General features: G+C 39.7%; 1 protein-coding gene across 3 annotated transcripts in view; it reads right to left on the reverse strand.

The window, feature by feature from the left end:
- The window catches only part of Neto (Neuropilin and tolloid-like), a 143,959-nt gene that overhangs the window by 52,085 nt on the left and 64,990 nt on the right, over nt 1-26,884 (reverse strand). For all 3 annotated transcript variants that reach the window (XM_025304686.1, XM_019841098.2, XM_025304684.1), the window contains 2 exons: nt 7,788-8,254; nt 6,724-6,961 (listed from right to left, as the gene is read on the reverse strand). In XM_025304686.1, the coding sequence (XP_025160471.1) occupies nt 6,724-6,961; nt 7,788-8,254 (705 nt within the window). The remainder of the gene's footprint in view (nt 1-6,723; nt 6,962-7,787; nt 8,255-26,884) is intronic.

Below are 26,884 nucleotides of genomic sequence, written 5' to 3' on the forward strand. Positions count from 1 at the left end.
CAAGTTAAATCAGCGTTATTCGGCGTAATCAACGGTATTCAATTTATAAATTGCTGTATTAATAATTAAATGTGGGTATCGGTATTCAAGTTTCGCGTTACGTGCGCAATAATTCGTGAAAAGGAGTCGCAAATGTACATATACATACATGAATTGATTGTCGTCCCTACGTTAATAAACGCCACGTGACAAGTGGTGCGCACTTTTTGCTACGGTCAACCTGTCACATTTATCGCATAATTGTTTGATAATTAGGACGGCCGACATTGCACAGCCGGAGGATGCGCGATTAGGGTTGTCAGTAGTGTGAAACTTCCTTAATCCCAACTGCGCCATCACCATCGGAATAATTAGGTGACGTAATTTACATAGGATGTCTGATATGTTATAATCACTTCTACGAGCGCAATCACAGCAGTTATGCAATGACAAACGAGTCCCCTTGACGAAGCCAATTACTGTTCCTCGCTTGTTAGACCGAGCTTAGCGCGAGGTAACGAAAAGTCGTTTAATATAAGTGTCCCCGAATCTATGTTTAAGCGTGTCATGAAATGGCAAAAATTGTGAAACATTTCGACACGATATAAAGCCAAAATGTAACCCAGTTGTTACGAGAGAGTTACTTGTTTTTCAATATTCAATTTCACTTTAGTGTCGATGAGAAGCGCGCCGGCGGTATTTACAGAACATGGTTTTAGCACGTTTATTGAACGACACGCACAAACACGACACATGCAACGATTGCTCGTATTTTGAGGACCGAACTCGAAACAGTAAGACTTTTAGTGGAATGTACGTAAATCACGCGAGTAAGTAATGTCGTCTGTCGCGCGCGCGCGGGGAACATATCATTAGGCGATACGCCGACTTGTCGAACAGTTTCGCCGGTACTTGGAGTTGAACAATTCGATTTCCATTCTATTATTTATTCTCGTGTTCAAGCGTCGTTCCTTCGAGTTTTACGACTTTGCACGGCGGCGTTTATAACGTGCACGAGTCTGGACGCGTCTACCGCTTCGCCGTCTCCGAGATTTGGTCGAGGACCAGTAATCAAACCGTGGTCACTATTTTCGTACACGCGAAGAAGACTCCGTAACCCACGAACGAGGCTCGTCGACCCTGACTCAAATTCAAACAAGAGCCAGCTGCCGCCTGTTACCTAATCCGACGCATCTCGAGGCCTCGGCCTGAAAGATCGACGAATTTCTACGATTTAACAAAGTTTACCGGCAGATTTTTACGAACGAATAACCTGTAACTCATGTATCGGCATTTTTCATGTTGATTTACTGCGGAATTATTGAACACGTTGAAATTATTGAACACGTTTGATTTGGTATTGTTTAACGCAACCACGTTAACGAACGTGGTAAAACTATATTAATTAGCACTAAGTAAAGAATGAAAATGTCGAAAAAGCTGTACATGAAGTACGCAGAGTACATAAAGAAATCTCTAAAGAGGAAACTTTCGAAAATTTTGACGCTTCAATATATTGCTTCGTTGGTTGAAAATTAAAATATTTAAAAATTTCCAATGCGTAAGTGCGGCGAATAAAGAATATTTAGATCGCAGAAATATCATTTTAGTTGCAGAATGGTTGTAATTGCACAGTCACTAAGGGACTAACTCCGATATTATTGAGACCATAAGCGCAACGGATTAAAGTAATGTCAGAAAAGCGACAGTATTTTTATCAAGGGATTTTGTTACGCCAATTTTTCGCGCAATATTCGTTTAAAATATTTAAACGAATATTGCGTTTGATTGACGGATTATTCGAGGGTAGAAATTCACGGCACTTGTCTTAGTGGTAATAATTCAACGGGTTTGGCCATCGCGCCGTCGAATTATACGATACGAGTAATATTTGATAGAATCATCTCCTACTTTCGGGGCCAGCAAACAGCTCGCTATAATTGATTCAATCCTATCTAAAAAAGTGCGTGTTATCGTGAATGTATTTCTTAGCGAAGCGTTGAAGCCTCTTTTCCGCGATATTGATTGGTCGTCTCGACTGTCTCGATCGTCTCGATCGGTCACGGCTGCATTCGTGTCGCCCGCAGCTGTCACCGCGGAGAATGACAGCTGAAAGACAGTTTGTACGAAAGGAGTTATAATGGGGTTATATCAGGTTAACAATTTTATAACATAAAATAATAAGGTATAATATATTTTTTCTTCTTTATCGGGTAATGGTAATAAATATAACGAGAGAGAGAGAGAGAGAGAGAGAGAGAGAGACTGAGGAAGACAGAGAGGGAACGAGAGAAAGTGAGGGGGAAGAGATAGAGCTTAAGATGGGCTTGAATAGAAATGTTGAACGTCGAAATTTTCATTGGTTACGCGTTACTATCCAGAAAATATGTGTCATGGAATTTCAAACTGTATGCGCCTAATACATCGTATGTTGGAGTCGGATATTATCGAACTTATATTACACTCCAGGGATTATTTTTAATTTATAATATTTATTCTGAACTTTAATATGAATAAGCTAAGATGGCGCGCGCGTAGCGCGGAAATAATCAGAGCAAATCTAGAACTTGTAATGTTCTAGTTAGAGAGAAAAAGTAGGTGACTTCCGGCTTCTCCTATATCTCGCACGCATGAGTAACTTGAAACGAAGAGATATTTTTCGTCGGACGGCTGCGAGCAGCTTGTCCGTTGGCTCGCAGATACATCGATTCGTTATCGAGATATTGCTTTCGTGCAGCGCCACGGACAAGGAGCGGTCGGACTCGCGAAGATTTATGATTTCGCCGAACGTTCGCCAATTTTTTCCCTTTCTCTCGCTATCTATGATATCGCGTCGTGTCGCGTCGCGTCGCCACGTTCAAGAGAGTGTGCACGAGCATAAAATGAGAAATCGTTCGTTGTTGCATTATCCTTGTTGACGTGGAAAGTAACGACGTGTAATGGGAGAATATATGCAATACGCCGAGCATGGTGTTTTGCGTTCTCGATTCGTTCGAACGCTCGCACGTCTCGTTCAGAGGCCGGACAAATAAAAATCAAGAGACAAACTGTCGTCCGCAAATCATCGACACTGCCGGCGCGAGTTGCCAATACAGCTGGATCTTTGGTAGTATTTGTCGCCAATTTCGCGGGGCAACACTGTCAGCCCATTAACCCCTTAACCTACAATATCGAGTAAGACTCGTGGTAAGAAATTCGGGCCAAAAACAAGAAACACGAGCCTGGCTCGTGATATAGATTATTAATTTTCTGCGAGCTTTTTTCAAAACATTATTAATTTAAACTAGCATTTATTTACAAATTGTTACTGATACATTATTCACTTTCAAATAATAAATCATTTTTGCTCACTGATGAATCGATCGTAATTGCTCCCCAGACATCTTACAACGTTAAATTAAACAGTTGTACCTTGCAACTGCGTGCATATGTGTGAGAATAATAAAAGTATTAGTTGTGTTTATTATTTCACATTTCCTTTCGTTGCGACGAAATATACATATCACAAACGCATAGGATTTGCACAAGTTCGAGCACACGGGTGAATAACTCGACGCGTGACCGATCTTCTTGTTGATTGCGGCCCGCGCCATCGAGACTTAGCGCGTAGGGCAAGGGATATTAACCTTATTAAAGTTTCCGTCGACTCACGTCCACCGGCAAACAACAAGACCGTTGTGATTAAAGTGGAAACCGTGATCGCCAAGATAATGGAATCCTTTTGCGTGTTTCTTCCGCTTTGCAGCCTCGGCTCCGTGCGTGAGCCGGCCCGGCAGGATTTATTCTCCTTTCACCAACGGTACCCTTAGTTAATGAACTGAACCACCGGGGTGTATCAATCACTCGAGGACGCCCTTCCGGAAAGTTAAGTCATGTTCGAGCTACCAAGTTGCATTGAACTTATACATATGAAACTGGCTATATTGAAGTTTCGCAAAGTTCTCCGCGGTGTAATACAAATACGAAATGAAGATGATCATCGATAGTCATGCCTCCGTCATTGTTTGAGACGCGCGTCCAGGCTCGATTCTCAGCGATATTTTGTACATTGTGATGTTTACATGTGTGCGCTCTCATCGTTACTCGACATACGAGCGAGGACGTTACTGTGGTTCCCCCAGCGCAGAGGAACGCCGTGCCTCGGAGGATGGGGAAATTGAGCACATACGTCGATAAATCTCGATATTTTTCGATAAGTCGCTCGATGGAATTTCCACTGTACACAGGATTGTGGCCAATCGATGGCGGTGTACCTACGCACAAATTGAAGTCCCGCTTGCCCGCGTCACGTACAATACAACTCGCGTCTCCTACGGTCTCTTCCTGATTACCAATACATCTCAACCGTTCCCGATCTCGATTACCTCCAGTAACGTCGTGCCCAAGCGTACTTGCACTTAATCTCGTTAATTGTTAATGTACAGAATCGTACAGAAAGTGCGACTAATCCGGTCTCTGTTTTATATTTCACAGAGAGCTTTTTACATTTTCCCTTAAAAAGGAGGAATAGCAAAAAGCAGTTTGGTGGCTCGACGACTAGACTCGTCTGTACAATTGGATATACAGTTGAGCAGATCGTCGTGCTGCAGCTTTAAATCCAAATTATGACATTTACGTAATGTAGCGTTTGCTCTGGCGAAATTATTTCCGTTTCACTTCGTGATACTTTCAGAGGAACTCGTGTATTACGTACGTGCTATTCGTTAATCCTTTCAAGAGTGCGTAATAATTAGTTGTAACAATTGTGCGTCCATAATATTTATCGACAAATTCAATTTGATCGCATCAATGTCGTCTGTCATCAGATCACAATTAGAATATGTTTGGCAAATTGGCAAGATTATACGCGTGCTTAATATACAGGAACGCTTCACCATTATGCAGAAATTCCCTATTCATGATAAAATAAGTTGTTAATAGATTGCGAATATTTATGCAAATATATGTTTCGGTAGAAATTGAAACTGAAGTCGAAATATAATATGAATGCAGAGAATGAAATTTATCGCACATATGTTATATGCAAATGCAATTTATCGCGCATTGATAATTCCGCTGCGAATATTTGCGCAAAATGCAATACTAAAATTAGAATAATAATAATAAAAGTACGAAAATAATTTATTTATAATTATAAATGTCTATATACATATAACGTTTGGTAAAAACATAATGTCGAGTCAGGATTAAAAGTATTAATTTCAATGTTAACATAATACATACAATACTTTTCATTTAAATTATTAAATTCACATTTGACTTTTATCTATAAGGCCATTTGAAAGCAGTTGTTTACTCGATTGACAATAAACAACAACTTGTACAAAAAATAAAAAATAAATATCAAATATGCAGTATTGCAGGAATGTTTGAATGCACAAGGCAATGCATAAGGTGAAAAATTCATAATCATATTTTTTGCACGGTGGACATTTCGAACACCTCCTTTAATTATTGTATTTGTAATTTTTGAAATTCCTTTAAATAAATATTATTGCATATATCACGTTAACATCGAAATTAATTTTTTTAATCTCAATTCGACATTAACTTTTTAACTAAGAGTTTTAGGCATTATGTGTTTCTAGAAACTTTTTGATTGTCTCGATGAGCAGAATGTAATTACCTAGCTAGTCCATTCTTTTTGAAACACGTTATATATATATATTTTTTATTTCGCTATTCTTTTTGCATCAAATAAAAAAAAATAAAAATTTCATTTATACGTGAGCATTCGCAGTCTATTAAATAATATACGATATACGAATCATGTTTGCATATCTGTGTCATTAATAAATAAAAATCCAATGAAACCTAGCGTTTCGCTATTCAACAAATTTCTGCAAGCGATATCGGCTGGTAGTGCTACAACTTTCGCATGGAATCCATCGATACCGATAGCTTGACCGGACTATTAAACGTTCTATATTCGAGATTTAAGTTGTATCTAATGCTTTCTACTTAACCAGGATTTCACTCGAAAGGAAACGATGTTTGTTCAAAACATTTGCCCCTGAGATACGAGAGACTCGCGCATCAAAGGTTTTCCTCGTCCGGAAAGAGTTCGCTCTTCCAACACGTCCGCCTTTTTTCCTCCGCATTATCGGCGAACGCTGCGCGGCAGTGAAGTGAAATCTGGCTAGCAACGTGTTCTTGCCGCCGGCAATCTTGTAGAAGTTCTCGCAACTCGCACGAAAATCGGTTTCTCAGAAATGTACGATATATCTACGTGTAGGAAATCGATTACTGATCATCTGACCGCCGCGAAAGTGATTGCTCCCTTGATATTCCGGACGGCGCAGCAAGAGTCGTGGGTTAACGTAAACCGCGATGCCAGATAAATAATTTATCTCCTACGATTAACCTGAACGTGCGTTGTGTATATACAACCTCCACGAGGTACCTCTTCGCGAAGCTCACAAAGACTATCGACCTGTGAATGGTCGGCGGCGGCGAGTAATGACTTTCCCCTCTCGCGGCCACGCATCTCACGAATATTTATCGATACGATTACAAACTTACTTATTTTTGTGAACTTTAAGCTAGAGCGAGGTCCGGTTCGCGGTCGAATATGCGCGTAAAATTTGTAAACGATTCATTCGCTTCTTGCTGATCTGTAGATGTTGCCCATTTTTAGCCCATTTGCCCATCTTTAGACGTTCCACTTTCCACGTCGGCTCTACTTTTTAGCACGGACTCTATTAGTTTCGAACTTCGTAGCTTCGGAATAAAAAAACAACTTACCCTCCAAGACTCGAACGCAATCGATGTGGTTTGGATACGGATCCGGATAATTCGGACTGTAAAATTCCCCCTTCGCCTCGTCCCCGATCTCAAACTTCTCGCAGGTGTCTGGAGCGTGCCTCATGTGCCGTCGTGGTACGGTGATGTCTTTCATGGACGTCGCCGTCGGCGTCGTATTTTTCAGATCCTCGCGCGAGAACGTCTCGGTTGATAGTCGTGTCTCGAGCGTCGGTACTATCTGCACACATTGTAAAGTCACATTTGAATTTATATGCGAGCATCGTGACGCGTCAAACAGTGCGGGGTTCTTCTATAATTCACACCACGACGGCCCGACATGTCGGGAAATCGTGCGTAGATAAGGGAAAATAAGAGGAAAAAAATCCTCCGCGCATGCACGAGCGATTTTGAGGTGAGTGGGCTCTTGGTGACTTTCGCCGACGTGTGCGCACCTCGAGCGTTAATTTCGATCGCGCGGGATTGAAAATTTACGCGATCAATGAGCCATAAGCCTTTAATGCCGGGATACGAGGCCGTTAATTAAATGGCAGCCGGCTGTGCTTTGGGCAACTGGTATCGCGACGCTAAATTATAGTTATCGCCCGTATTACGATATCGGAGGAACTGCGTTGAATAATTACGACTATTATTATGTCGTTATGATGAGCAATGTCGCACGGGAAGCGGGAGGTGGTGTTATTTGGCTCCATATATCGATGTCTTATCGAATTTAATGCGCTTTACAGTTTGCAAGCATGCCCAAGTCCGAAACGATTGACGAGAAATTTATAAAGAAAGTATAACAGCTTGTACGAATATTCTCTCGCACTTTCGATCTTATTTGATTACCGACGGAACGATTGGAACAATCGATTATTGGCACTTCTACTTTAAAAACTCTGGAGTGATCGAATTGTCAGCAAGTGAGGGGTAGATGGAAAGATTATCTACCAATCCGGAGATTTCTCTCGACATCTATGTATTCGAGACATTTACAGCATTAATCATGATGAAATTTTCAAACAGTCGTTATTATAATAGCTACAAGATTCGGTACGAATTACGTCGTAGGAGCTTCCGGTAGACGACATCCTCGCCGAGCGATAGTCGGTCGTCGACGACTGCGGGGATGAGGACTCGACGGAAATCCGATTGAACTGATCCGTCTGGTTCGTTTCGCCGTTCCTGAAGGAGATGGACTGGTTACGCCGTGCGATCTTCGCGTCCCCGATGTCATTTCCCCCCGGCGACTGCACCCTCCCGTCCTCGTCCTCCTCCTCGGACCTCTCTTCGGTCACCGTTTCCAGGAAACTGAGGTCCGAACGAGCCCCAGGACTTGACCTATCTACGCCCCAAGGGGTAGTTTCCGGGTGCTTGTCGCTGGAGAGCCTGGTCTCCCTCGCAGCGTGCTCCAGAGAACTCGAGGATGGCCAGGATCGCGGCGATGAGGATCGACTCGTCTTCCGGGTGCTGTACGTGTTCCACCGCGGATCCTCGGTCTTTCCCGTGACCTCCGCGGACGCTCCAGTAACTGAAACAATAGTGGGCACGAGTTTAAGCGTGCGTGCGTGTGCGTGACGCGTACAATTTCAGTGCAAAAATATTTTTCCGCAATGTCTCCTCATTAACAAGGAGGAATTAACAAGGAAACATAGGATGCGCGGAAATTTAAAAAATTCTGCAATTCTGTGTGGAAGTAAAGTAGTTCATCCGTAATGCAAAACTATTTTTTATTCGTGCGGATTCCCAGTCTGAGGAGGTGAAACCACCCTTCGAAAACGAAAAAATATTTTCATTTTTAGAGTATATTTTTTTTAAATATAAAGCATATGCAAAAATGGTTTATATGAAAGTTGTAGTGTATTTCATACTCTTTGCAACTGTATATTCAGATTTTGCAAAATTGAACAATTTTTGAAACCCCCTCCGCCCTCTTCCAATTTTACAACTTTGAACTACTTTACTTTCGCACAAAGTTCCAGAAATTTTTTAATTTCCGCGTTCCCTATTTCCTTGTAAGTCCAAGATTCTCGACCATCATTATACCTGATGCAGAAATTTCGACGTAGAATAACACGAAGTAGTTTATCGAAGCAGTACAGTCGATATGTTTACGGAAATTGGAATCGTTCTTGACATCTGTTATGTGTCATTAGAAAAGATAGAAATTATTCAGACAGAGTCTGATATTTGTTTTTTTAATCGATTAGATTAATCGGAGATCGGTATCGCGCTATTCATATCTGTTATACGTCATTAGAAAAAGAACAATTATTAAAAATAAAAATAGTTAAAATTAAAATTAAAATTAAAATTAAAATTAATTATTAAAAATTATTCAAGTAGAATCTGATCTTTTTTCTAGTTTAATCGCTAAAAGAACACGATGTACAGTTCGTGTCGATCAATTGGCAGCGTCCAATTATATTCGAAAAAGACTGGGACAAGTTGTGAGGCGCATGTTCTCTTCGAGAACAGTCGATTCTCATTTCAATGCTATCGAACGGAGTAACGATATATGAGTGGCACGAGAAAAGGCGCGCGACTAAATTGGGCGACCGGATTCCATTCACGAAAATGCTACGCGAACAATTCCCGTGTCTCCCCTTTGGATTCTCTCTTTTAGCTTTTTTTAGCTTTCCGGAAATTAACTAAGTTTCACGCCGTCTATCGCGCTCGCATTGAAAATGCAGATAGTTTGATTTGCAGCGAAACGATCGCTTTGATTTAACGAGATTATCCACGTCAGTTTTGTTGCCTTCACGTTTTTTCTGTAGACTATTTACTCATTTATTAAATTGTTTATCGCTACTAAAAGTTCTACAAGAGAACGTCGGTATATATTATATGATAACGCATTTGTTATATTATGCAAATAAAATGCTTTAATAATCGAATAATTATAATATTGTAAACGTGAATGTTGTGTTAGTCAAATACTTCACAATAAATTGCGTCAGTTTATTCAAACATATGTATAATATCACAATTCCAAATTCGTTATTAGATTTTTATTATTTGTTCTTAGACGTGTCTTTAGATATCTGTTTATTATCATAAAACACTGTTACTAATATGTTCTTTTTAAGTAGATTCTTCATTGAATTTAACATTGATAACTTTTCTGTTGAAAGAAATTGTAGATTCTTGAGGAAATCATTTTTCCTGTCATTTCGACGCATCTTTCCTTCAAGAAAACAGCTCTTACCAAAAGCTTATATCAATGCAAAATAGTATCTTTTGATTCCAAGATTTATTTGTTTAATATGAATAATGCATCGAATGCAAAGGTGAGATGAGATTCGGGCAGAAATCCTTAGAGTTAAATGTACAGTTTTGAGGAAACGACTTAAAATATTTTGCATAATAATTATACGAATAATGCTAAGGGAATATCGAAGTGCGTGTTCTCTTCGTCGAGCGCATTTTGCCGAAGAACAGCAGCTTGACGGGAAACATACGATACTATATTTTATGCGTGGAATTCAGACAGGAACATCTCAATATAAAACTTTAAAGCGCTCTTTTATCGGATCGATATACCGTGGCTTCTTCTCTTCGGGCTAAAACGCGGTAACCACGCGCAACTCCACCAACCGTGTTGCGTCTAAATCCCGTCATATCTTCCTGAGAAAAAGCTTTCGTCGTGTCTAGCATCATGAGAGACTTGCTTGCAAATTTTTAGGTCGGCGTCCTATACGGGCTTACCTTTTCATCGATTTTAGGATGTGATAAGCTAAATTTCTATCCGAAATGCTTTTATCTTGTGCTTCGATCTCATTTCTGAAAGACAGCGCTCTTGAAAAGTCGACCGAATGATATCGACTCGATACAAAGTAGTAAACTTGAAATAGCTCACTTGTGCTTTAGTATGTAACTAAGTCTAATGAGCCTATATATGTGTATGTGTGTAAGTTTAAGTAAAATTCGACGTTATATTTCCTCGTGATGCAGAAAAGAATCGTCAATATATAAAAAATTATTATTAATAAAAGAATTAAAAAAGATATGATAACAAGCATTATGAAGTAAATATCGTTGCCAAGATAGTTGGAATAATAATAATAATATTTTTTGTTTTATGACATTTCTTTTTTATAAATATGCATATAAGACGAGAGCACATAAATGCTCACACAAATGCTATAAAAGAAAACACATGCAGTAAATCATTCGTTATTGATTATTCGAACCGTTCCCACAAGGTTACCATTTCCAAATGCAACGGTCCTTGTGCCGATTACTTCCCTGCGATTACCTGCATCTCATAAACATCAGGTTTTATGCATTCCAACGTTAGCGATTTCTAGACTTGGTTAGATAAAGGTCGCACGGGTCTTATCGAGAGTAATCGTGCGCGAGTAAGGTCAAAACGCATTCGGTCCATTTGCCGCTCATTTCTCGAATAAGAGTCGACATATAACCGCCTCCTTGAATTGTTGCTGTTACTCGAGGTCTATAGCAAAACGTGGGATATCGATAGTCTCGTTTTGTTCCCCTAAAACTGCCAATAGAAGCGAAAAGTAAAGAAACGAAAGGAGGCGAAAGTTGAAAGAAGTGAAAAGTTTTGATGTTAAACTTATATTAAGATAGATCACTTTTGTTACGATATATCTTGATGATTTTACTGCAAATTAATATATTATCTTCATTCCAGCAACAACTAACGTTGCAACAAGTCTTTGTCTAATATTTTTTTGTTCTTTTTTCCATTTTGGAACTAAAAACATCATGTTTATAACTTATTAAATAACTTATTAAATATCATTTTTCTCACTTTATAAATAAATGTTATCCTTACATAAAATATTAAACAACGACAGGATTACAGATTGATCTAAAATAAGATTTTGAATATGAATGTTAAAACGTAATATAAAATCTTCCCTGTTAAAGACAACCTATATCGCGAGCCAACTCGGAGAGAAACTCGGAGAGGAAGATGCACACGAATAATCCTCCTCGAAAAGGGAAGTCCTTCGAGCTTATTTCTGCTCTTATAATTATTGATAAGGCATAACTGCGTAACGAATAAATCCATTGAGTTTGTAGTATATGTTTGTCTCCTTCTCTACTTACAGGCGAACATTTTTCGCATGCATTACGAAATGTTGACAAATTGCTCGCCGCGGTTACACCGTTGAATTCCGAGAACTTTCTGCAACGTGCTGTTTCGGAGGCATCGGGTTTTCCAAGAGCAGGAAACGACGGCGGAAATCTACATCCACCTGTACCGAGTAAATCAGATCCTCGCCTGCTACGCGTCTCCCCGTTCCTCCTTTCATCCCTCCTACTCCGCTCGTGGCTGTCTGCTGCCCTCCAGTTTCTCGGCAAACAATTTTGTAGCTTCTTGTTTCGCTCTACCTTTTCGCGTTACTTCACCTCTCGTCGCTTCGTGCGCGCGCGCGCGCGAGGGTGCAGCGCATACCCGCGATAATCCCTTTTTCACTCGGGACATTCATCGCGTTGTTTACGCCATCGCTTTTTCTTCAAAGAGCCCATTTCTCCCATCTCATCTCGAAAATGGTTTGCGTTGTGCGCGAAACGAGCGATACTTTTGCTTTCGTAGCCGTGAATAATATTGCTAATACGTAACGTAAGCGCTATTGTTAAGCTCTCTCGGCATTAATGTTTAGCTGTGGAATGAAAAACGTTCACTGTTGCTCACCGATGTAACGGACTTCTCTACGCCGCCACTTTTTTTCATAATGCAAAGTTATTATCACAGTACATCATTTTGAAAGTGCAGAAACTGAAGAAACAAAATCATTCTGCTCTGTGAATCTTGCGGAAGCGACCTTATTCATCGCGCTTTATATACGACGTGTAAATGTTAATTTTATGTTTCACGCGCGAAACTTAAGTTTCTGTAAGATTTTATCTTACGCTTAAGCAGCATAAACGAGTGGTGCTTGAAGTTAAAGCGGAAGTTCCCAGTGCTGATGGGGCTGATTATTTTATAATGCGCAACGCCTCAAGAGCAGTCTTTGCGGAATGGCGTACCCTCGAGTCTGAATTAACTTCCTTTCGCGCGAAGTACAGATTCGTTCGGCGGACTAAAAAGGGTGTCAGACCTGACCAGCATTCGGCACAAAGAAAATTCAATGAAACGCGGCGCGATATTGGCGCGAAACGAAAGAGACGAGCAGTGTAAACATCAGCTGCATAAGATACGCGATTGAAAAAGTAATCGGCGAACGAGTACAAATAACGGCAATCTCCAATGAATACGTTTTTTTTCCGAAAAATATCGCGGACGTATACCGTTATGCAGTATAAACGAAGCAATTAAGAAAAACAAAAAAAAAATACTGACGCGCTGTTTCAGATTTTTGGAAAACAAACACGATGAAGTTAAATGTATACGTGTGTGTGTGTATGTGTGTGATCCTGTATGACGGTCACGTGTAAGGCTACGATTGTTTGCAGCCTCGATTCCTGTGGGCACTGGATCGGCCGCGCGCGGAATCTATTTTTCGCGTTGTGGTTGCGCAGAAACGAGATACTGCACGGCACGAGAATACACGTCGGAATGACGAATCGGAAAAGTTGCCACGTCTCGAGCAACCTTTGAAGTATTCCCTTCGGCCGAGTATTCGCACTCGGCCAAGCTATAATACCCGTATGCAAACTTTGCCCAGTCCACAGAATCCCAGTTGTACTTGTTCTGAGATACTTCCTTGAAATACGTTTCTTATAGGGCACGCGATAACGAGAAGCGCGACAACGACGAGTTTTCAACTTTTAAAGCACAGATAATTCCGTTGTCTTCGAGATGGGATAATTAGGTCTGCCGGGATCGTTGAGAATCGCCTTTACGATCAACTAGAGATCTAGAACTGGAAAACTGGAGAACTAGAGATCAACAGCGCGTACTTTCACTTCCTACGTAGAATAAAATGTGATTACGCGTGTAAATTAATTGTATTACAATTAATTCTATTATATTATAATATCAATTTATTTTATTATAATATTACAATTGACACGTGGAAAAATAGTCCAAAGGCATATTGCTAATCCCGCGGTTGGCATTAGCATCGACAAGTCGGTAGTTACTGAAAGTTTTTGGTCAGCCTCATCGTTTCCAGCTGTTTTTTATGACTGTTGAATGATCTAAAGAACATATTCAATGGAAATGTCACATTTTGACAGCTTAATATTTTATATGAGTCAGTAAAGGAGATTATCCGCTTGCGGAGAGGAATTAAAAATGATAAATAAAAAATAAATATGTAAAATTGATATAAATAATTAATTGGTAATAAGATTAATTTTATCAGTATTTTAGTATTAATAATTTTATGAACTTCGTTTTGCAATAATGTTATAATATAAGTATTTAACTTTATGTGTACGCGTGTGTGTATGAGTTAATATTAATTATAATTAATTAAATCGTAAATAATATTAATTAATAATAAGATAATATTAATTAATAATAAGATTGTACGTTGCACATAATCCTCTTTACCGAAGCGTACGAAATATCAAGCAGTCACATTGCTGTTGCTCCGAACAGATTTCCGTTTGCTGGATTAATCAACAGCCATAAGAACGCGTAGCTGGAAACGATAAAGCTAAGACTAAAATCTTCAGTAACTATCGGCCTATCGATGGTGAGATATTCGCAGAACTAAATGTACAAAACGGATTCTCAGCGAATCACGAATTCGACTCATCTGCACCATTAGGACATTTAAAAAATACGCTCATACATACATCCACTATGTAAGTATCCCTTTTTTAGATCGACGCCAGATGTAATAAAGTGGATGAAAGACGCGTAGATTTTTGTAATTCGATCCATCTTCACCGCGATTATTCGCTTCCGCGACGATAGCCAGGCAACTTAGCAGCGGGCATATCCGCTTCTGATATAAATGGACTAAGCGCGCTCGATACACGCTTCGAAAAGTGAGATGCGCAATAATCCCGGTAAAAGCATGACGTGTCTCTCGCGGCATCCACGTGTCTTGAATATCTGAGCGCGTCGCGCTCACTGTCTATGTGCGAGCATCACTATCTAAAAGAGGCAAAAGTCGAAGGATTGTTGCACGATCGTTCACTCGAGAGTGTATTTCTCCGTCCGTTTCTTCAGACCGGAGCGTACGCGCATGCATATATGTACGTTCGCGCACATCTGCGAATACCATCGCCCGTATCCTCCAAATAGTCCGGTGCCCGGGACGGAAAGCCCTCGAAGAATTTCATTTTCCTCGTTCGTAGTCACGAATCCCCCTGGATATTGTTTTCGCGAAAACGAGAAAAAGTAACGTGTTGGCTATTCCGTAACGTGTTAGTTCCACGCCATGGAATCGAAACCGCGATGTCTTCATGTTTTGTGTGGACAAAAAGCGCAATCCCATAGACCGACTTGCATCTTAAAAGTAAGAAAAATTTCGATTTGGTGGAATTGGTGCACGATGTGAATTGGAAATAGATCTGCAGAGATCGTATGTTTGTAGAGAGAGAGAGGGAGAGAGAAAGAGAGAAAGACGAAAGAGCAAAAAATGAGAAAGGAAAAGAAAGTATGAATACAATTTGAAATTAGGCGATTTATAAAGTTTCTTGATCAAAATCAATATTTTATAACTTAACATGGCACTATAGGTCCAATTTGCATATATTTATGATAAATGTTAATTAATAGATACCCTCGTGTAGAATTTACTATATGTGTAAATTTAATATATGTGTAAATTAGACTCGCAATTGGCTTTTGTTATCTTGTTTCATGTCTTAAGTAAGATATTCACACCGCGTGAATATCTTACTTAATACATATACAATATAATATACAGGGTCTGCCAAAAGTTCCGGAACGGCTAATTATTTCAAAAAATAATGATTGTTTAAAACAATGTTTGAAACAAAAGTTGTAGGAAAAGCTATCAGATATTGATAATTGTTTGACCTTGGAATGACCTTAAGAAACGTTATCAAGGTCGACATAAAAATCTTAAATAGAAACTCTAATTTTTTATTACACCGTCTTTTTCCACCAATTAATTTGAACAACTTTTGTTTGAAATATTTTTTTATTTGCCTAATATTTTTTGCGATATTTAAGGATAACTTGGTAACTTTTTCAATATTTAACTTACAATATCTCGCTGTAACTATTTGTCGGGATAAAAAGATGGTACTAGACTTTTCTATTCTATTTGATCTCAAGAATATATTGGTACAATAATGCTCTATTTCTTGTTAATTTATTGATCTTTCGAAATTTCAAAATCATCGAATTAACAAAAGGCAGGGCGCTATTGTAACAATATATTCTTGAGATCAAGTAGAATAGAAAAGTCTAGTATCATTTTTTATCCCGACAAACAGTTAGCGAGATATCGTAAGTTAAATATTAAAAAAGTTACCGAGTTATCCTTAAATATTTCAAAAAAATATTAGGCAAATAAAAAAATGTTTCAGATAAAAGTTGTTCAAATTAATTGGTGAAAAAAGACGGTGTAATAAAAAATTGGAGTTTCCATTTAAGATTTTTATGTCGACCTTGATAACGTTTCTCAAGGTCATTCCAAGGTCAAACAATTATCAATATCTAATAGCTTTTTTAAGCCCTACAATTTTTGTTTCAAACATTGTTTTAAACAATCATTATTTTTTGAAATAATTAGCCGTTCCGGAACTTTTGGCAGACCCTGTATACACAATGTGTATATGTGTAGTCGAAAAATCGCGTTGCCCTTCTTTACGATCACATCACATTCCTCTCGGTTAATTACGCATCAGTCTCGGAACAACTCGTGTACGTGTGACTCCGAGCTATAATATTAATCTTGATAAGAATTTACGCGTTGCCGTGCATGAAGCGCACGCGGTATATACCTTTCGCGAAGGTTGCTCGTAATTTTGCGGTATCATCAATAATTTTTCCCGATAATATCCAACCAGCAGTGTCGCGTCGATTAAATCGACTTTCTATTAAAGGGAGCCTCCTCCTCGTCCCTAAGGGGATCGTTGACATAAAATTGCGCTCACACGGTCCGCGCTCATCGAACTCATCGATCCGTAGTATTTCCGCCTCACGTTTACCGTAAAACGTGATCACTCGATGCGGGCCCTTTGTCGTATAATAGAGTTAACGTTTGTTTGCTATCGACGATCCGAAAAAAACATCGTACGCGACTCTGATTAAACCGACAGTTCTTCCATAAGACTCCGCTCTCTGTTTGCTCCTTCGTCGTGGAAAATTGCCTCTCTCCATGGCCCTCTTTCGATCTTTGTTTACGCGCGTCCTAATTTCTCTTCCCGCCTGTCTTATAACGCAAGAAAGAAGATGGGAGAAGATACGTTTCCGATGAACATGCTAATGAATCGTTTTATTACACCGAATAGATACGCCTCGAGCTGCGTGCGTAAGAAATCTCACCGGATGTCGGAGATTACTATAACGACGCACTTTTAGCGATGACGTTTTTCCCCCTAGATTTATTACGCGAATCCGGAAATTCGTTACAATGCTCGGGAAGACAGTACACCGGGCTCTATTCGTCTCGCTTTTTGCCGGCCGGCAAAAAGCATTCCGTCGAGTGGGGGCCATCAGGCAGATATATTAGTAAGCAAGAGAAAAAACAAGACGAGAAAGGACGACAACATGATAGCGCATAACGAGTATAAATGGGTCATTTCGCAGCGCAAATTACCGAAAATTCTATTGAATGTACGCGGGATGGCCCGCAAAGGGCATAAATTTGCGGGTGAACAAACTGTTCCCCGTGTTTAATTGATAATGCACGATGAGCGACGACCGAATCGGTACGATCCTATCGATACGTTCCCGTAAAGTCCTCCTGATCGGACAGGAAGGTTTTTCATTTACGGTGGTCACTTCGCGGATTTTACGTCTTCCGCCGTCTTCCTTCCGCCGTCATAAACGCGTACGTACGAGCCAGATTTATTATCAGTTAAAGTTCTAACGACTCTCCCCGATACGAAACACATTTCGCCGACGGCCACTCGTCTATACAATCGCCTTTAAAACTTGCCATGACAAAACGGCAATAGCGATGGTCATTTTATGCTCCGATTTCATTGCTTCTGTTAGCAAAGTTCGGCAGCGATACCTCGCGTGTTTGCACCGGCACATTCGTGCGAGCGTTTACGACGCCACGGAGAGAACTAATTGCAAACTCAAACATTGCACATAACCGTACGCGGCCGTTCAAAATGTGTCTGATTCTGTGACGTGAAAGTTTAAAGAAATGTTTTTATTTGTCCTAATTGTGTCCTATTTGTACTTACGGAGCAATAAAGTCCAGATTTAAATCTATGATTTATTACCGGATAGTATTTATCAGCGAATGCATAAGATATTTCACATTATTTGTAGCTGCAATTCTCAATAGTCGTGAAAATGTTACGTATGTACAATAACATTACCTATACATGACATATATTTCTCCCCGTTATAGAACTGCGAAAAGCGCGGAGAAACTTCGCACTGGATCGTTCCGACGAAATTATTTAAACTAACCGGATTTTATTCCGCAGCCTCTCGTGCGGCTGCAACAGATCAATATTTCAGAGGCCGGCCAGTTCTCGCGAAGTTACAAAAGTAATATCGACCGAGAATTTATATGGTGCCATGTAATAAGAATAACGTCGGTTCTTCGGAACAGCGATATTTCCTTGGACGATATTTCCCACCGTGATATTTTCCTTGAGCGTCGAACACGATTCCTCGCCCAATCGCAATTCGCTGGGCTTCCTCCCTTTATCAACGCAATGCACTGCCAGCAGCGTACCGGTCGCGCTCGTTCGCTCGCTCGCTCGCTCGGCCGGTCAGTCCCTCACTTTGCGAGGGTTTCACGGTACGGTCTGTCACTAAATCACTTACTAAATAAATCTTTCCTGCATTCGCGGCCGGTACGCGACACGATGAAAGTGCAGCAGCGACACGCGGACGCAGAGAATTTATGACTAGGTGATACATGCATCCCGGTATCTCGTTTTCAACAAGAGGTTCATTCATGCGCTGCATACCTCTCGCGATTTCTCAGCTACGCGAAATATGTTACTTTTAACACGAGCCGTAAGCGAATACTACGCGGCTTATTCTGTTAACTTCCCAAGTCGGAATTTAGAGTCTGCTATAAGCCTATCAAATATTAAGTTGTACGCTTTTAATGCTCCTTGTGCTACAAATTCTACCGTAGCGCTAGTAACGACGTCTTTTAGGTTCTGTTTAGCCTTATAATTCTATCAAAACTGATGCTTGAATTCTGTTTAGCCTTATCATTCTATCGGAGCCGATGTTAAGCCCCAAAAGATATTTCTTTATGCTACTCTATAACTGCTCATAACTATCTTGTTTATTCAACTTTATTCTTCTTATCCCGATAAAATGAACATATTTTGTAGAAATCTCTGCAAGATATGTTCATTTTATAGGGACGAAAAGAATAAAGTTGAATGAACAAAGCAGTTATATATATATATATATATATTTTGTTTATTCAACTTTATTCTTCTTATCCCGATAAAATGAACATATTTTGTAGAAATCTCTGCAAGATATGTTCATTTTATAGGGACGAAAAGAATAAAGTTGAATGAACAAAGCAGTTATATATATATATATATAGTTATATATATATATATAACTGCTTTGTTCATTCAACTTTATTCTTATATATATATATATATATTTATATATATAATATATATATTATTATTATTGTGTATAAGTACAACAGTGTGCGTATAAAATTATAAAATTATAAAATCTATACAGGGGAAGAAAATAGTTTTCTTATTTTGGAAATTTTTATTTTTAACATTTGTCTTGTTATTAGGTGTACAACTTTGCTTCCGCCGTTTTTTTCCGAAATTCGAGGTTTTATTGTAAAAAACTGGTTATACATTTATGATTCAAAGTATTGTCCATTGCTGGCCACTACTTTCTCCCATCTTTCGGGCAGCGTACAAATCCCGCGTTGAAAAAACTGGTCATCTTTTGAAGCGATCCACGAATCGATCCAATTTCTTATTTCTTCATAAGACCGGGAGTGCTGGTCAACCAGGCCGTGTGCCATTGATCGAAACAAGTGATAGTCAGAGGGAGCAACGTCTGGAGAATACGGCGGGTGGGGTAGGACTTCCCATTTCAACGTTTCCAAGTATGTCTTGACCACTTTCGCAACATGGGGTCGAGCATTGTCATGCTGCAAAATCACTTTATCGTGTCTCTCGTTGTATTGCGGCCGTTTGTCTTTCAATGCTCGGCTCAAACGCATTAATTACGTTCGATAACGATCGCCTGTGATTGTTTCAGTCGGTTTTAACAGCTCATAATACACTACGTCGAGCTGGTCCCAACAAATACAGAGCATGACCTTGGAGCCGTGAATATTTGGTTTGGCCGTCGACGTGGAAGCATGGCTGGGATATCCCCATGATTTTCTGCGCTTGGGGTTATTGTAATGAACCCATTTTTCGTTCCCAGTCACAATGCGATGCAGAAATCCCTTCCGTCTTTGCCTTTCAAGCAACTGTTCACAAGCAAACAAACGCCGTTCAACATCTCTCGGTTTCAACTCGTACGGCATCCAATTTTCTTACTTCTGAATCATTCCCATGTCTTTGAGGCGTTTTGAAATTGCTTGTTGAGTCACTCTCAATTCTTCTTGACTTTGACACGAGTCTTCATTAAGTAATGCCTCCAATTCTGCATCTTCGAGAACCTTTTCTCTTCCACCGCTATGCCGGTCCTCGACGTGAAAATCACCGTTCTTGAAGCGTTGAAACCATTCATGACACGTTCTTTCACTAATAGCGGCCTCACCATAAGTATTTGAGAGCATTCGATGAGCCTCAGCCGCAGATTTCTTCATACTGAAGCAGAAAATTAAAACCTCCCGCAAATGACGAGAATTTGGCTCGTAAACTGACATTTTCAATCGAGAATAACTTTATGATGCAGACACAAATCGACTAATGTTTCTATGGGGTTATGTTGACAGATGCCCAAGTTTATTGTATGACGTCTATGATCTATTTATTTCGACCACTACTTACCGCTTTGAAGCCATCTATAGGAAAATGGCGGAAGCAAAGTTATACACCTAATATATAATTTTCATTTGTTTTGTGCTCAAGTGAAATGTACCATATACAAGTTGACCCTCCAGGCACGGCATCTATTAGTCTAATCCTTTTTATAAACTGCTTATGGGCCACCGCAATTTGTGTTTAATATATTCCGTTTTGTGTAAAAATTTTAAAAATAAACCATTTAAATTTTTATATTGTGATAATCGGAGAAAATGTGAAAATATTCCAATTTCGTGACATTATCAGGTGAGCGTTGTAGTTAATGGATATTAACAAAAGAAAATTGTAATCCATATAAATTTTCGAATTTGTACATAGAACAGCCGTATGCACTATGTTATAATTTTTGGGAGATATGAAAAATTATTTAATATTCAGTTATCTCTTATATATTCTACTTAAAATTTTAAATATATATTAAATTATAGGAAGAATATTAGAAATTTGAATTATCATATTTATTGATATAGCTGTTCTGGAGACGCGACATAGGATCTGGAGCCGTTTCAGAGGCTTTCAGTATGTCCTCCCTTAAACCTCAAGTTGGTAAAAACGGCAATAAGTACCGATTTGTAGCATTAAGGGAGCACAGAGTTTTAATTTGTAGCATTAAAAGATTACTACATCCTATATGGCTCCAGATATGGAGATCCTTCAGTAGTCCTCTAAGTCGTACGGAATTTGCAGGCTCAAAGTAGAACTGAAATTTCGACTCGGGTTCGACGGAAGTTTCAGCGTCGCCGGGACTCGAATATTTTCTGCGAGATGTTTAGCTTTTATTACGACAAGATTCGTTCTTTTAGAATAATACATTATTATGTAAGATATGATTTTGTATAAATCCTGTCGATTTATCAATGACCAACGCAGTCTATTTCCTTTAGATCACTTTGGGAAGACGACAGAGGATACATAATGGAAAATGCAGCGAATATATTTACAGGACGTTTTATGAAAAGCCTCTTTTCACGAACGATGGAGGAAAAGGTGACAACAAGAAGCGTACCCTTTGAAGTATCTCAATCGCCGCGTATTTTCTTTTTGTCACGTCGAACGCGATAAACCTTTGGCGAACCTCGAAAATCATTAATAATGTACGATGTGTTTATACGTTTCGTTCGAAATTGAAAACTTCGCGAAAACGCGACTCGACGAATTTTCGAGCAATACTCCTAGCGCGTAATTAATTTCCTTAGTTACTACGCGACTATTCTTGTGTAACACGATAAAAAGTAATTGAAAATAAATAATTGCGAGCAACACGCACACGTGGTTCTTCCGCAGGTGCGCATGTTTTAATGGAAACAAACTGTCGGCGGGGTATTTATCTCCACAACAATGATTTTACTTGGACATTTTTTTTCGTACCCCGTTCAATGTTCTCTGCACATTGTTACCGGCAAAATACAATTCATACAAAGCGACATTTCTCCATCCGCGCTTGCAGTCTCTCGTCGGATCACTCGGAATAACGAAAAATAATAAAATAAAAACAGAATCTTTTCTCATAGTACGCACGGTGTATTTAAAAAAAAAAAAAATAATAAAATATTTATCAGGTGTACAAAATGCGTGGAGAAACTCTCGGTTAAATGCGACGCCAACTTACAACAGTTGTGCGATTGCGTGGAAATTCCAGCCGGCAACGCAATACCGTAATCCACCAAGTGTTTCTCTTTGTTTTTCCCTTTTTTTTCCAAATAACCGTGCGACGCAAGGCACCGAGTGTGTATCTAACACAGGACGTAATAACGTGCCAGTCGAATTCGCGAATGTTCGGGTACACCGAAATATCGTGTCTCTGCGTTCTCGCGTTTCAAGGTCCGTGCGCGCTCGTGCCGCATACCGTATTTTTCTCGCGGGCTGGACGTTGGCGCGCGGGAATCCGCGAACACCACGGAAATCGACGTCCAAGACAAGCAAGTGGGAGGACATTTCCGTCGAAGTAGCGGGCTCGAAGCCAATACGGAAGATACCGCAAGCAACGATCTTACTTCGGTTAGCTCCGCTTGAATATTCGCTCGGTATCTTTCGCCGATACTATCGACCTCATTCGCGAAATTACTCCAACCTTCATTCGCACGAACGTATCGCTCACGAATTGTTGTAATATATCAGGCCAATAGAATAGTGTATTTATTTAACCGTACGCCCTTTCAGATACAAAATATGCCGGGCAGATGAAAAGGCTATCTGTCGGCAATCGTCAAACGGTTTCCATTTTATGTTTCCCTCTGTAACGTGATATCGCAAATAAATAGAAAATGATATTTTTTAGCCAATGCGGACGGAGCGTCACATGCGTACGAGTGTGTGCTCGATATGCGTATGATACGCGCGCGCTTATAGCTCGCCGTAAAATATTATAGACCGAGCAAAATACAATCTTGGAGTGCTCGTGCCGGCATATTATCATATGCTGGCATTATCACGTTCAGTTATTTCCATCGTGTTTGCGGTGTTTCGAGAACACACAAGCTAGAATACAATGAAACCGAATCTCTTTTCTCCGCATCCCAGTAAAAGATATCTCATTTTGCCGTTTTATTTGAAATTATCTGGCGGAGCATTTTCTGTCGCACACTTTTCAACGCTTATAAATTAAGATGTCTCTGATATCAGTCGCTTTCGTGTCTTTTGCTTGAAATCACTCACGTTCTGCATATAAGAACGCACGACCGCACAAACAGCCACGAGCGTCGAGTGTTCTTATTTTTAGATTCGATTTTTTCAACCTCAGCCTCGCATATGGCGATATACAAGAAGCGTCCGAATTCTAAATTTATAGCGAGTCACCTCGCCTTCCTCTCTCCTCATTGCGAGGGCGATCCTCCTTGTCTCGCGTGATTCTACCGTCCTCTCCTCCTCTCCGGTCCTCTCTCGCTCCCTCTCTCTCTCTCTCTCTCTCTCTCTCTCTCTCTCTCTCTCTCTCTCTCTCTCTCTCTCTCTCTTTCTCTCTCTCTCTCTTTCGCAGCTGAACACGTGGACGTCGTCGTTCGCCTCGAAGCCGCACGGCAGATGCCGACCGACAATTTTAGTAGAGAGCCCGGCTCTCTCAGTCTCGTTTTCGAGAAATATAAATTATTGTTTGCCGGTCCCTTTCTTCCGTGCGAGCGCCGGAGCATTTCAGGAATCCGTTAGGGAAGAATTATGGCCGTTTTCTCACGGCGAACGCGCCCCGACGGCCACTCGGTAGAAGACAAAAACATGCAGTGAAAAACGAGCGCATCACTCTCGAATATTTTTACGGATTCGCCCTCGAAATACGAAGCATGCCGCTTTAATTTCTCTTTCTGGCGTAGGTGACTTTCTGACGCTCGAAGGATATATCGTGAGGGAGTTATCGCCAGACATTATACGCTAACTCGCCGAAGGGAGATTTACATTTCTGTGTCTGGGGATGAAAAATTCATGCCACAATTAACATCGATCCGTGCATTGCCAAGTGCCGATGCCGTCGACGTTGCTGTCGTTTCTCGCGCGAGACTCAAACTCCTGCGCTTCATTTGAAGATTGTTCAGATGTTTTATATATAAATACATGCACGGAATATTCTGTGGGAAAAATCGCTGTAAAGACTACGGCAGGAGAGATATTCAAGTCGATGTGGCTCATCTAACTCGTAATTATAATAATAGATATCAAAAGGCACACCGTGCCTATATTACGCGAAACTGCGAGTTGAAACGAGGTGAGATATTCATATCTCAGCAATGGCTAACCCGATCGAGGATTTTCCAGTTCCAATCGATTTAGCCTTAAAAAATAGGAAGAAAAGTGTCCTTGTGTTTTTTGTGTAGGTTGTCTCTAAGTGTAGATATTTTAAGATAAAGTCCAAATCACGAAAAATTTCGATTTAGTAAGAAAGTAAGAAACGCTACACCGCAGAGGAGAGGGGATTTGTGCATCTCATTTTTCCGACACCAGAGTATCGGTGTTACGAGCGCGCTGAAGAAGCAACGAGTGCGAGTGAGCAAGCGATAGAGAGAGAGAGAGAGAGAAAAGCCAAGATTTTTTGCATTAAATATTTTTTATTGCATTGTTATAATAATTAATTTATTATAATAACATGTAGAATAACCATAAAAGTATTCTAGTGAATAATGAAGACACTGTTTTTGAAATATCAGACTGTGTATCGTTGAGAGTTTTCGATACATTTATCTTCAGATTGCAAATCGTTCTCATTTGCAGAATTAATGTTGAGTAGAGTTTTCCAGTTGATGTTATTGTTTTGTCATATTATTTTTTTATAGAACGGTTTTGTAGAGTTTTATTTATAGTATTCAATAGAAGAATTTATTGTTAGACGTATAAGTTTTACTTGTACAAACTTATTACTTGTATAACGAAAATAATAAATTACATTGCCTGAAGATACACGCTCAGATGCGGTACGATGCACAATACTAAAAGCGTAAACATTGCCGTTTATCTTGAATAAAGAATTAATTATATTATAATCATATATATATATATATATGTTAGGTTTCTCAGTTGGCGTTACTATTTTAACATATCATTTCTTTTGTAAAGTAGAACAGTGTTGCAGAGTTTTATTATAGTTATAACTTTTACTTGTAAAATTTTATATTATATATATAACTTGAAAAAAATAATTTGAAATTCCTAAAAATAACACAATATGTGTTGCGTGTGTACTTGGCGTCTCTTTTTACCTTTTTGTTTAAAAAAGTAAGTTTTATACAACGGGTTCTCTGAAGCCCTGTCTACAATCAATCATATGTCCATGGTTCAATGAAAAAATTTATTTTCCGAAAACGAGTTTTCCTCATTAGACCACTGACTGCCTTCCAACATCCGACTCTAACATACGACGTATTGTAGAACCGGCATTAGACGCGTTCCGGCGGGACAAGGTCGTGCGACTTTGAAAACAACATATTCATAAGTACGCAACTGCCGCGATTGCCTCCATTATTGTTTACGCCGCGGCGGCGGACGGATCGGCGGATTGCTGCGCGTAATAATTTCCGAATTTTCACGCTCGATCACAGTGTACGCGCGCGTGTAACGTGTGATATTCGTGCGTGCGTGCGTATGTGTGTGTGTATGGTGCGTGACGATCCGGTGCATCTTGAGCAATAGCAGTGTTTCATGGTCTTTAAAGGTAAACTTTTATTGGTTAACTTGGTGAAGTTGAAGAAGTCTAATTTATAGTCTCGAGTCTTCGTACTTTTGATGCGGGGTGCATTTTGTAATACTAATGAGGAAACTCGTTTTTTGTTACAGATCTGCTGGAATTTGCGATAGCTGCGGTTATCGGGACGCAGTTTCGACGGACGCGGATGCCGCACCGGAGGATCCGGTTCGGGCCGAGCAGAGTTGGCTTGAAGGTGAGGTTTACCGATCGTTTGTACTTTGGTCGTTTCTTCTTGATTCATTGCGATCGAAAACCGAGCGATTGGAATAAAACCCGTTGAATTACGATGGCAAAGGGTTAATGTTTGTATCTGCGCGCGCGCTTCCGCGAACTGAACTCAACTTAACCTAACTTTTAAACCAACAGTTTAACTAACGAAACTATATTTTTTGTTACAGATCCGCAGCAGAACGCGGCTGACTCTGTCTGCTGTGTATCGGTGAGTCAGAGAAGAAAAGACATTTTTATGGTGATGGGTGTTTGCAATATCTCGAAAAAATCAATGCGATTTAATTATATTTTTTTCACACGTTACTCGAAATAATCAGGAGATCGAGTCTTTCAATAACCGTATTGCACAACAGAATCTTTAAGATATAATATATATTTCTCTCTTTTATATTTACTCTGAATCATTAAAAGATACAGATATAAATGCTTTGGTTTATTATTATATTGAAGTCAAGATATGGAATTATTTGCTGTGATTCAATCAATATAACTCCTGCTTCGAGTAGTGTGTAATGTTAAAATTTGATCAGAATTGCGCCATGAAATTCACCATTATTTATTTTATTCGGCTTGATCAATTTTATGTCTGTCGAGTTCATTAATTTTCTACATTTTTCACGCGTGTCAGAAACAATAATATTTTATTTGAAATTATCGATAAATTCGGTATGCGCGTTTATTTACATTACA

The sequence above is a fragment of the Harpegnathos saltator genome, unplaced genomic scaffold (assembly GCF_003227715.2).
Source record: "Harpegnathos saltator strain DR-91 unplaced genomic scaffold, Hsal_v8.6 scaffold639, whole genome shotgun sequence".
Lineage (NCBI taxonomy): Eukaryota > Metazoa > Arthropoda > Insecta > Hymenoptera > Formicidae > Harpegnathos > Harpegnathos saltator.